This window comes from Larus michahellis, chromosome 1, assembly GCF_964199755.1.
Source record: "Larus michahellis chromosome 1, bLarMic1.1, whole genome shotgun sequence".
Taxonomy (NCBI): Eukaryota; Metazoa; Chordata; class Aves; order Charadriiformes; family Laridae; genus Larus; species Larus michahellis.
This window is the reverse complement of record NC_133896.1, coordinates 27,468,153-27,480,939: the sequence shown is the minus strand read 5'-3', so window position 1 is coordinate 27,480,939 and position 12,787 is coordinate 27,468,153. Positions and strand designations below refer to the sequence as shown.

Below are 12,787 nucleotides of genomic sequence, written 5' to 3'. Positions count from 1 at the left end.
ATGATGTTGTCACAAAACAAAGTAATCATCTAAAGCACCTGAAGAACAGAAATGTCTCATGTCTCTTCCTAAAATGAGCTCATCGGTAGGATTATTGGCTACAAACAAAAAGAAGGCAAGGAAAATCTGCCTTAGTTATCCTAGAAATCTTGAGGTTATTTACGCCTCAGTGAAGCACAGTGGGGATATTTGCTGGCCATGAGGAGCAGAGTATACTGATAAAATACATATGCAGCAGTTCCTCAAGTCATATTCCTGTGCCTGAAGTTGTTCACCTTCTCCTCCTGGGGAGGGGGAAGCTTGCTGGTGAGCGCAGACGCTGGGGGCAGCCTGACCCAGGTGGAGCAGGGCAGGAAAGAATACCAGCCGCTGTGCCAAAAGGGTAACGCACCGCTGGCTCCGGCAGCCGGAGGGTGGAGGTGCCGTCTCGCCCATTCCATGAGGGCTCTGTGCCACCCCAAATTATTATATAACAAACCATAAACAGCTCTATTCTTCAGAAGATTGACAAACCTCTAATTAATCTTCATGTGGGTTTGGGATTGCATTCAAGAAAGAGCTTTAGTTTCAGGACAGCAGTTAGGCAGAGGCTTAATGCTTTGCTTTAAGTTCATGCTGAAGGGCCATCCTCAGTGGGGTGGGAGGAAAGGCTCCCATGGTTTCCTGAGCTGGAGCCATACGGATGAAGAGGAGATTTTAACTCTGCCACACAGATGACAAAACAGGCTTAGTGACAGCTCCCTGGCTTTGCCACAAGTCAAAGCATTGCTCGTAGTTTGCCTTGCTCTTTGCTCCTAGTTTGGATAGCACCAGTATCTGCCAGGTTTGGTAGACCTGTCTTGGTTTGCATGAACTGAATGTTTCATCTACTAAGTTTGAAGACACCGAAATTTTGAAACTGGGGGTCTGACTTCTGCAGCACCATCCCAAAAGTGCTCTGCCTATTGAAGAGAGGCACCTGTGATTCCTGGAGCGTGGAGGTGTGGGTGCCGCTGCGGTCTGATGGATTTACTTCCTGGAAAATCCCTTGAAGCAATGGAGTATGGAAAATGAAAGATACTTTTGTACTGTACAGAGAGGGGGCAGAAAAATTAAAACAAAGGTCCTTTTTTCAATGGCTATTGAAAGAACTTGATCCAATTTTGGTGACGAACCCTGGACTCAGAGGTAGTGCTTCCAGAATTGGAGCGTCCTCCTTAAACTGGAGAGGATTTGTCTCTGCCCTGTAGGGAAGCATGTGTAAAACAAGCAGGAAAGAGCAGAGCTCCCCTCTGCTGTGGGGGTCTGTGCAACAGTGCGGAGCTTTGCTCGTCTGGTTTGGAGGCCTGGGGCACTGTTAAGGAAAACATGCCAGGCAGCAGGAAGAATCCCTTTCTTCACCTACACATGTATATTGTCACCCTACAAAACCAGCCCACGCTCTGAAAGGACAGCATTGACTGTGTAAAACCCAGCTGTTGGAAAAGGCAGTATCGCAGTTTGCTGGTTGTTACTGCAGATATTGCTTGTTCCGGTGATAGGTCAGTGCAATCCCACAAGGGAAACACAACATTTTATTATGTTTCTTCCCACCTCTTAGGTCAGGAAAGGCAGCACCAGCTGGGTGGGTTGAGGATTTGCATTGCTGCTTGGGGGAGGGCAATGGCATGGTGTTTGCTGTGACCACTGCCTCGGGCCCAAGATACCCCACCACAAATTGATGGTCTGATCAGACTTGGGCCGTCTGTTTTGAATTATATGGAAATGGAGTAGCTCAGTAGTGTGATTCGAGTGCGCTCCTAGCTTGGTTTTTGTCTGCTGGATGGGGTTTTGATGAAGAGGGCTCCATAGCAAAAGAAAGGGGAAAGGCACAAAAAGCTGGACTAATTAGTACAAGATAATGTATACACAAACTTCTGTTCTTCAGCTAAGGGTAGGCTAACAGGTCTTTTTTCTTAGCTAATTCTAACAAAACAAAGAAGAGTCTGTCCCAGTGTTTCATTCAACCCTTGCTTTTATAATTTCCAAACGCATGACATTTGCTATCCCGATGAGATCCATTTGGATTGTTCTCCACTGCTGTGATCTCTAAGTGTTTCTGCCTTGGTCTGTGGTTAATATGTGAGCAGTATTAAGTGTTTGTTTTTATGATTTGCATTGCAGGTGGGCCTTTTAGGAAGAACTGGTTCAGGAAAAAGCACTTTACTTTTTGCATTTTTAAGACTGCTGAATACAGAAGGGGATATCCAGATTGATGGAGTCTCCTGGAACACGGTCAGCGTGCAGCAATGGAGGAAGGCATTTGGAGTGATTCCTCAGGTAATGAGATTATTTGTGCCTTTATTTTAGTTGGTTCTATATCCATATTCATATAGTTACCTTTAACTGGAAGTTAGTTGGTTTATGCTGAGAAACAGAAACAAAAGGCAAAGATTTTGTGAAAAGGGGAGTGGGATGGATGGATGGATGGATGGATGGATGGATGGATGGATGGATGGAATGATTCTCAGCAAACTCTACTTTTTGAGGGTTTCTGTGCCACTCTCACAAGAACTCTTCTAGAAATGGGAAGGTACAGCACACTCAAACAGAAGCGTTCATAGGCTGCTTAGCCCTGCACCTCTGAAACAGTTTGCATGTTGATTCAAAATAAGATAGTGACACCTGAAGAAAAAAATACAATCAATGGTGCTCTCAGCTACTGTTTTCTAAAGCCCCACATCACATATTATGGTTAACATGTGAATACCGTACATTGCCTATTTTCCCTGACAGGCCGGTATCAGAATTACTGCTTTTCTCATACTTTACTAGACCACTAGCTGATCCCCAGCATGGACTCATCACTTCTTTAGCTGTCACCTCTCATTACCATGCCATGGTGCGTGTATAAGGGACCACTTCATGTTATTTATGCTTGCAGCAGTGCCGGCATATGGGAAGTAAAACCATTTCAGAGATGAAAAAGGAAGCAGCTCCTCACTTGGATTTAGGCACCCCAATACTCTCAAATAACTGGAAAAAGAAAAATGGTCTAAGGAGGAGCAAACAAACTGAAAAGGGCTTCTGAGTCCCTTGCCAATGTTCCCACCACTGGACCAGTGTCCTGCATTAGTTACAAATCTGGATTTTCTGTTGCAAAAATTAACATTATTGGCTGCATGCAGTAACACTATAAAATGGTCGCTCACTCTAAAGGTAGGAATGAAAAGTGATGGAATGAACTGCATAATTTTAATGCCATGTTTTGTATTTTTGTTGTTGAAAGGTGTCAGTCCTTTCCAACAACGCTGATACAGGAGTAACACTTATTGGCCTTCTCTTCTTTGAAAGCTACACACTGGATAATTCTTCAGCTACTAAACATACACAGTCTTTTCCATAACAAGGTTCATTCCTTTGGGAATCTTGTGAGTGTGGCAGAACAATTCAATTAACACTTGACTGCAATCTTACCAACGAGTCACTTGTGGTATCGTGAGGCAGAGGGACACAAGTTGCAGGTCAGCCTGACGCACTGCGAGGGGACATGCAGTCTGTCCTGCCTTTACCCGTCCTTGAGGGGTGGCTACTTTCCCCGGAGACTGATAAGTATGGTTTGATCCTTGGTCACCCTGGTTGGCCCACCCTGGAGTAGTGACTAAGGATCTCCTTTTGACTGCCAGCTGTCAAATCCCTATTGTGCTATTCCTCCCATCCCATCCCCACCGTAAAGGAGTTGTCAGCTGCTTCCTGTGCATATTGGTTTGTTTCCAATAGATAGTCTACTGTCTTAGAAAGGTGGTTACTGTCTTAGAAAGGTGGTTACTGTCTTAGAAAGCTGGTGAGCGGCAGTGAACCTATGTGTGGTATAATGCACTGACTACATGAGGTGTGGTTGTGCACTGACTACATGAGGCATTTTAAAATAGTTGGAGATACTCTGCATCGGACACCTGACTTAACTGAAAAATATGCTGTCAGGTTATATTGTCAAAATAGTGGTTCTCTTTTCCATAGTCATCATAGCAGAGCAGAGGTCTATCTTCATTTTTACCCCTTTTTGGGTATGTAGGCTAAATTCTGCTTTCTACCACAACACAACAAACCAAACTAATTGTAGTGAAGTCACTAACATGACTGTCACTCAGTTACTATAGTCACTCCTGATTTATTTCAGTGTTATGGAGGTGGGATTTAAGTCTGACCAAGCTGTTCCTGATGACACTGTCTTGGCGTTGGTAGCTGTTAAAAGATGCTGAAATGCTCATGCTGGAAACACAATGGCTTTGATTTTGCAAACACAAGAGGGACTCAAAAGTTAGTTTTTCTACTTAATGATCAGTTTTGTGTTGCGATAGCTTCCCTTTCAAATATGTTATCCCACAGTAGCCTGAGGGGCATTTATTTAAAGTAGGCATGTGAAGAAGGCGCAGCTCTCTCCTCTCTGTGCATTTCCACAATCATGCTCTGAAATTTCCTTAAAGACAGCAATTTTTTAGCACTTTGACCTTGCCACTAGACCTTTTCTTCACTGCCAAGTTACACCCCCAACAAAATAGAACCAAGAGAGCGGTGGTGAGTCCACTGGTTAGATTTGTACCTTGCCTGAGTCTACCGACAGCCTGGCTGGTCACACGCTGCCTGCTGAGGTGAGGCTTGCTTGGCAAGCTGCCCTTTGGTACCTGACCTGTCGTCACCCTTTCCATCCTCTCTTCAACATTTTCATGTCTGTCTGTTCCTGTAAACTTCTATTTCTTTATTGTTGCTGGTTCAGTTCTGCAGCATGAAAAGAAGTCACCCGTTCAGATTGAGGCAGCTGTGCGGTGAACTGCAAATGTAGCTGCATCTATTTAGTTTCAAGGACAGGTACGTTATACAGCTGTCCTCCAAAGGATGGCTGTATAGGATGAAGGATGCTTTTACCAGTATAAAGCTATGTTTCCATTGGGAAATTTTCCTGATGTAGCTATACAGCCAAGTATAACTTCCTGTATGTGGGACAGGCTTCCCTGTATCTCCCATTGTCATCCTTTTGCTCTCAGCCCTTTCTTCCTTTGGGATGTGGTTGCCCAGTAAGGTTTCTGCTTTCCATCTCCAGCTGTCCTTGGGTACACGTGAGCTGAGGAGAAAACGGAGTGCTTGGTAACCAGTAGCCTCCTTGTCCCAGTGAAAAATATGATTAATAATTCTCATAGCTGGGTACTCACTACAGAGTCACTAATGGTATAGAAAACATTCTGCAGCCATCAGCAAAATGCGAGAGACATTTATTACACAGGCAGTGTAACTTGCCCTTCTGCTAGTGAGGTGCATTGTTAGTTCATTGTTAAAATTACACATTTAGTTCAGTTTGGAAGTCCCTAATACATGGATCAATGCCAAAAAATCCCAGCCCTCCATTCTCTGGAAGGTCACGGGAGTTGCCAGCCTGTTTGTGTGCTTCAGCTCGCAGCTCCTGTCCCAAAGCCTTGCCAAAGAACTGCACATTATGCCTTAAAAGTTCCCACATACAGAATGAAATGAAGTTTTCACCAGCACTTTCCCAGCAGGGAAGAGAAATTGCATATGCCACCCTGCCTTTCCCAGCAGAACAAAGGGAGCCTTTTGTTCTTTGCCGTTCACCTATGGCTTCCGAATGGAAAAAAAAAACCAGTTGCTTTTCCTTTCCTGTGAGGCTGGCCTGCAGCAACATGTGAATATTCGCCATCTCCAGGAGAGGCTTCGCTAGCAAAAGAACAGATCTCTACTTGAGGACCACTTCCTCATGAAAACTTTTCAACTCTCTCCTTCTCTTCCTTATCCCTAAATTTCCCAATTTAGAAGAAAAGAAGTGTTTTTCCTCTGTGGGAACCACATTGATGCACGCCTGCATAGCACATGCAGTGCCCTAACACACCGCCAAGTGCTCCACACAGGCGATGCTAGAACAGCCTGCGAGGTGGTCAGGGATCACGATGAGCCGGAGCAAAGGCAAAAACCTATTTATTTCGGTATCTCAAATCCAGCTGTCAGCATATTGCAGTGGCACGAAGGGGTAAAACATATAAAACACGTTTCCTGGAGCACCCATAAGGAAGTTCCTTCCTGTAGCTCCTCACACCCGTTGCTGCTCCTACAGGATGTTTGTCATTCCCATGCAAAACAATTACCCCAGTGATAACAGGCCATTTGAAGAATAATCACAGCCCATCATCCCTTCTTCCTGATGCTTGTACTGCAAGAATTTCCCCACCACATTTCCAGGATGAGGACATCCAGCTGCATCTGGTTTCCACACACTGAAGCCCTTTTGCATACAGATCCTCATGCAGATTCCATCCTGAAGTATTTAATGGAGTGAAATTGAGAGGATGCCTTCAGAAATTTAGCTTTGAATGGAGAACAGGAGACCTGCAGCCCATTTTCAAGTAAAATAAATGAGGAGAAACCGGAGACCCATAAGCTGCTGATAGCTCAAAGGAAGGGGATGACGTCTGGTGTCTTCTTGAGTGTTATTCCATAGCATCCTGGCGGATCTCACACATTTTCTATGTGTAAATGCTCCATATAGAGTTAAAATCAAGCTTAGCATGGAAAATGAGATTACTACAGTTTGTGGGACTTCCAGCTGACAAAAAAATAATTAAATCGCTTTTGCTCCGTTATTTTACTTAAGAAGTGAAATTTTCCAACTGTTATCTTTGTAATTCCAATTTTTCAGTAGCTGTCTCACTTTGCTCATTAGATCTGTCTGTCTCTCCTCCTGTCTGTCTCTGGCACTGTTTCGTCGCATCTCATGCCCTTCAGGGCTGTTCACTTTTGGAGGCCGCAGGGGTGTCTGCAGCATGCTACATGCAGGAGGCACGGTGCAGCACTGCTTCCTGTAGGCGGTCCCATAGAGTGTCCTGCAGAGGCTGGGTTCCTAATTAATTAACAACCCCACATGCTCATTTTGGGCAGTATATGGTTGTTTTCTGCATCATGGGTTCAGTGTTGCCAGGAGCACAGCACTTGTGTTTATCAGTAAGCTCTGTGGGAGGCAGAGGTTTTAGCATCTTCAGGGCAGAACATTTCAGAACTGGTCCCGAAGTGATTTGCAGAAGGTCTTCATTGCTCCCATGCTCTTATTCTTGTCTGTAAATGTTTTAATCTCAATGTAAAGTCCCTAATGGACCCTTATGAAGACAAATCCGCTAACTCCACACCCAATACTAAAGCATTCACATAGCAATTTGATTTTCTTTCATGTTGATATTGTTGCCATAATATATATGAAGTGGAGGAGGCTACATGGAGGTCATATTGTTGTTACTCTAACGTCTCTGTGCGTGGAGCTGGTATATGGTTCCAGATGATGTTGTGTTTGCTTTCCAGCCCTGGGTTCTATGGGAACGAGGGTCCATGGGTCTGGCTGAGGAGCTGCACATGGGGTGTCTGTTGTTGCAGTAGCAGCTACTCAGAGCCAGGATACTCTTCACTTCTTAGCAGCCTCTTGTCAACTCATCCTTTACTCTTCTGTATGCGTTTGCTTAGGTACTTCAGGGTCTTGGTTCTCCACAAAACACTTAAATCACTTAGGACACGTATCCCCACAAGCTAGGTATATCCCACGCTGTCAGCAATATGCAGAGGCTGTAGTCACTGAGGGGGATCAAAGCCTTTTGGAGGGGCTGATTTACAATATTTAGAGTGGTCAGAACATAAACGTGACCATATTTTTATTCCCGAGTGTTTTGCTTGTGGGTGGATGTCAGATCTGAGAAACTATTTAGTGTGTAATCACACGCATTATCATCCTGGGTGAATTTGAACAAGTGACTGAGAAGGAAATAGTTCCAGATTTGCTGCCAGTCTCCCCAGCCATCCATTCCCGCTTCCAACACCCTCATAATTTCTACTTCTTCCATATTTATAAACAACACGTATGTCCATGGGATTAACTTCTGTTTTTTTTCACTTAGACTTCTAGCCTTTAAGAATTTTTTGTGCTTTTTTCTGCTTCTGCTTAAGTGGACTCTAAACTGCCCATGTGACTCACAAGATATTTACCCAAGTGAACCCTATGTGGTTTCTAGTGAGCTGGGAGGAAGGAGATGTTGAATTGGAGAAAGAAGTACCAGAATTCAGGACAATGAATATTTACCTTGTGGGGAAAAAAAAAAAGTACTTTTGGGAATGGCTCGCTTTTAGTGCCCTGCTCCTTGAAAGCACAGTTATTAGGAATAACAGCAGTTTCTGAAGAAAGTAGTACCCTTTATTTCTCTGCCTGCTGCACTTCAGCAGGAATGTTATTCAGCCCTGTCTTCTTTAAAACAGGTTTGTTCAGTTAACTATTCTTTACCACTGAGAAATGAAAATACCTGTTCCATTAGTTAAATGTATGGTGCTCAAAGTGGGAACAAACCCACGTCTGACACTGTTTCCACAGTGGTATTATTTCCACCGCACCCACTACTTGTAAGAACCTAATCCTGCTGCAAATATGTCACCCCGCTCATGCCACCTAACCAGTGCGGGGCATGGGAAAAGGACTGCGCTGTGCTTCACCGAGGCATTCATTGTTATTAACAATCATGATTATAAAGGAAAGAGTCTGCTTCTCCCCCTGGTCTCTACCGAAAGTGCCTCAATGACTTTTAGCTGCATGGGCTGCTGCCTGCGCTGCAGCTCGGTTGGTGTGTTGCTGGCTGCGCGGTGAAGATCCCATCGCCCTTAGATCCACCCCACTGACCGCAGGGCACCACTGTGCAGCTGCTTTTCTCCTCTCCTCTCTTGAATCAGGTACTTCCATCTCTCTTACACCAAAGAAATTACTGGCAATAGTTTACATCTCTTAATTAAGCAAATTAATTAATGTAATTTATTTTCCTCTGCCACATTCAAACTTTTAATTAATCACAGTGAAATGATTAATGTAAATGCGTGTATAAATCACTTTGAAATCTGATGAAAGAATGCCAAGTTCCCGGGTTAGGTCAGGTGGAAATTGTGGTAGACTGGCCAAACTCCGAGAGAGTACTTGCTGAGTATATTCCCTCAGCCATTTTCTGCTGGGACAGCTAGTCCTTCACTGATTTCAGTAGCATTTGACTACCAAGACTCCAAGAAATTATGTGGCTGTAAATCACTGGCATTTCAACACGTTTTTCTCTAAATACGTATTTTCTTTAGGAAGACAAAAGAGAAGAAAATAATTGCCTCAGATCTTTCCTCTGGGTATTTGTTCCGTATGTACAAGGAAAGAGCAAGCAAATGGTAATATTTCTCAACAAGGCACTTGCATTCTTTGAGAGCAAGTTCTCCCTGCTGTAAGCAGCAGGTGTACCTCGCAGCATAGAAAGCAACAGCTCGGTTTTATCTCATACGAAATGTTGTGCAAGCTCAGTGTCTGTTGAAGAACCTCATTTCCACCTGAATCTCACACACCCACCCCATGTAAAGAAGGATTAAACAAATATTTAATTTTGTCTGAGTCATTGCTTTTCGAGCAACAAAAACGTGTATCTAATGGATGTTCACTTAAATCTGCCTGCCTAAACTGATAAGAAAAGTAGAGCTGAGTAGTAAACTTCAGTGCGAGAAGGACGGGGCTCCCAGTGCCAGGAAATGCGCATCCTCTTCATGATGGAAGGGAGGCCGGAGCACGGAGAGAGCATCGGCTGTAGCATCACTCAGGGAAGCCTCCTATGCCAGCAAGAGGGTTGTTGCTGCTACAGTCATGAATCAGGTCATGCTGTGTAACATCTCAGTGATGTGACAGTGAGAGAGAGGTGAAAAACCCCCTCTTTTGGTATAGGACCAGGAGATGGTGAAATGTCAGGTAACAAAATGATGCTGATACATATTTGGCTACAATTGGTTAGAAAAAGTGAAATTCATTGATGAAAACCAGTTTGGGACAGTGTCCCTGAATACTGACAAACATCCAACAGTTTTTTCCTCTTGAAACAAAATCATGGAAGGACACACTTTGGTTTAGTGATCTTTTTTTGTTTGAATATGTTTCACATAATAAAGAATCAAAAATCGTTTTTAAAAGACTTATTCCAAAATGGAAATACAAAGATCTTTTATTCTGAAAACTGCTGAAATTTGATGTTTTGACTGTTTTTCAGACAAGTTTGGCTAAGTTTTCATCAAGACAGCTGTGAAAAACTGAACATAAGGATTTTTAAAATCACTTTCTTTGGAACAATGTTTTAAAAAAATTTTAATAACCTGCAATAACCTCTATCTGGTAATTGCAGAAGGTTATTCTTTTCTCTGTATGCTTTACAATTTACAATGCTTTGCACAATGTTTCAGGGTATCTATCTACCTGTGTCTGTCCATCTTTTTTCTTGTAGAAAGTGTTCATATTTTCTGGAACTTTTCGGATGAATTTGGATCCTTATGGGCAGTGGAATGATGAAGAAATATGGAAAGTTGCAGAGGAGGTAAAACCGTTCAATGTTATTTGTGCCTGGTGAAGTGGTTACAGCAGAGCGCAGTGTAGGTCAAATGATTGTTGTATGTTATATTTATATAGAGTCTTAGAAAAAAAAAAGTGCTGAGGAAGGGTTATGCTGTGCTATAAACCGTGTTTCCTTATTACCTAATAAAAGGCGCCTTTGTCAGAGATTTAAAAAAAAAAAAAGGGAAGATAAACTTCCATACAGCACAACCTGGGTTCCTCATGCAGTGATTTAGAGTAGGTGAGGTTTTATGTTTGGCTCTGCTGGGTGACCCTGAGAGAAAAAAAAGTGGAGGAAGCTGATACAGCAAAACATCCTGTAATCTTTTCTTATTTTAATGACTTGCCCAATATATGAAATATCTGTAAGGCCATTTTTCTACCAAAATGTGTAAAGATGACTAGTAAACATTTTGGAGGCCAGAAAAAAAAAGTGAAAAATGTCTGTGGCCTGCCCTAGAAAGAAGACTGGTGTTATTACAATAGGAAATATTTATACTCAGCTTAGAAAAATCTTTCCTCAAAATATTTTCCAGTTATTGCAATTCTCAGGCCAATGTAAAGCCAGCTGAGAAGGAGCACTCTCTGACACCACATTCAGGCTTACGTACAGCTTGTGTCACGGGCAGCTGCCTCTTTCATGGAAAATAAGAATCATGGAATATCAGATTTTGTGAACCTGAAGGTTTTCTTCTAATTTTATGTTGAGGTTTTAGCAACACTGTTGTTTTCAAAGTCCCCAAGGTTAGGGGCCAGATTTTTACAGTTCTGTTTCCATGTTGAGCTAAACCCTGTGCATTATGGTTGTGAGATGCCACCTATTGGTTCTGATAGTGCTTAATAGGTTGCACAGGTGTCTGTAATGCCCAGAGAAAAGGCAGATGAGAGTTACAGGAGGGAGGGAAAGGGCTGCAGCCTAGAGAGCAAACGCAGATGATCTAGTCAATACAGATGGCCTAATTAATACAGATTCAACAATGAATTCGTGCCATTTTCCCTTGTTCGTTGCAAGTCTCAAGTATCAGAAAATGCTTTTAAGTGTGGGACTTAATCCGAAAGCTTCCTTCTTTCCCGTCCAGGAGGTTAACTCTGTCTCTGCTTGCTCTCTTGGGTTTATCTAATTTCTTCCCTATGTTTGGAAAAGGGGGAAATAAACACCCTCTTCTCTGCTTCTCTGAGGGGGGGGGCGGAATAGAGTGTAGATTAACATCCCCTTTTTTGAAAAAGACAAGCTCTCCTTCTGCTTTTGAGGATTGTTTTCACTGTGTGTGTGTGAATTGAGCCTGGGATTTTAAAGAAAGAGCCAAACCTCATTTACAATGGTATGAAAAAAAAATTAGTTTGAAGTGTTTATCATTAAGGAGTTTGGCAAATCCGTATGTGATAGAGAGGTTTTCATTGCACAGGCGAGAATGCAAAGCAAATAGAAAAAAAAAAGAGCTATAATGCTTTTTAGTGGGAGTGATTGGATTGTTTACAATGTTCATGCTCTTGAAAGCTGGCTTGTTAGTGACAGTGAGTCAGTGTAACTTCGGGAGCATGGCACAGAAAGAAAGTTCACTGTCAGCTTATCCCTGACCCACCTTGGGAACGCTGCTGAGGATTTAGGGAATACTGCTTGAGATCAGCATCAGCTTTTTATGCTCCTTGCAATCAGCTGCAGAGAGCGAGGCATTGTCTGAACAGATGTCAGATATTTCACTTTTTATTGCCCTTATATTTCAGCATCTCAATCTGTCAGACTTGTATCAACTTTTGAGGCTAAATTTTACTGTTGCAGTCAGCTGTCTGGACCCTATAGGTATATGGAGAAACCTTGTTTGGTTTTTAGAAGAAAGCACCTTTTCCAGCCATTAATTGCAAAATTTTATTGAAGGACACAACGTGTGTTCAGAAGACGAATGAGGAACAAAGCCGTGGCCCTAATATGCTTATAGATAAAAGCATGAAGCCTTCAGAAACATGACTAACATACCCCCACACACCAGTTTAATATGATTTCATGTAAAATGGAAACACAAAGCAGGAATTAATTTTTTTTTTTTTGTCCTGGAATGAAAAGGAATTGCAGATCAGCAATATTTCAAAAATCCAAGGGGGGGCTTTTCATAAACCACTTGGGTTGCATTGCATTTTTATATCATCTTTTGGAGCAACGCAACTCACGTATGTTTCCTAGTTCTCATACTTTACAAAAATTTCTCTGTTAAAGCTGCTGATTAGGCCAAGGAGCACAGTCAGTTTGGACCTGTGGAAGACACAAAGCTTTGCTTTGAGGTGTACGAAATGCATCTCCCAGTGACAGAAAAAAGGAGCACTGGGAGAAACAGTCAGAAAACATCTCCTGGGCTGGATTCTGGTTTCTAGTCACAGTGAAGCAGCTTCACTTGGCAC

General features: G+C 42.8%; 1 protein-coding gene across 1 annotated transcript in view; it reads left to right on the top strand.

Annotated features, from left to right (window-relative positions):
• CFTR (CF transmembrane conductance regulator) overlaps window positions 1-12,787 on the top strand; it is a 94,135-nt gene that overhangs the window by 77,207 nt on the left and 4,141 nt on the right. The window contains exons 23-24 of the mRNA XM_074601815.1: window positions 2,143-2,298; window positions 10,287-10,376. Of these exons, the coding sequence (XP_074457916.1) occupies window positions 2,143-2,298; window positions 10,287-10,376 (246 nt within the window). The remainder of the gene's footprint in view (window positions 1-2,142; window positions 2,299-10,286; window positions 10,377-12,787) is intronic.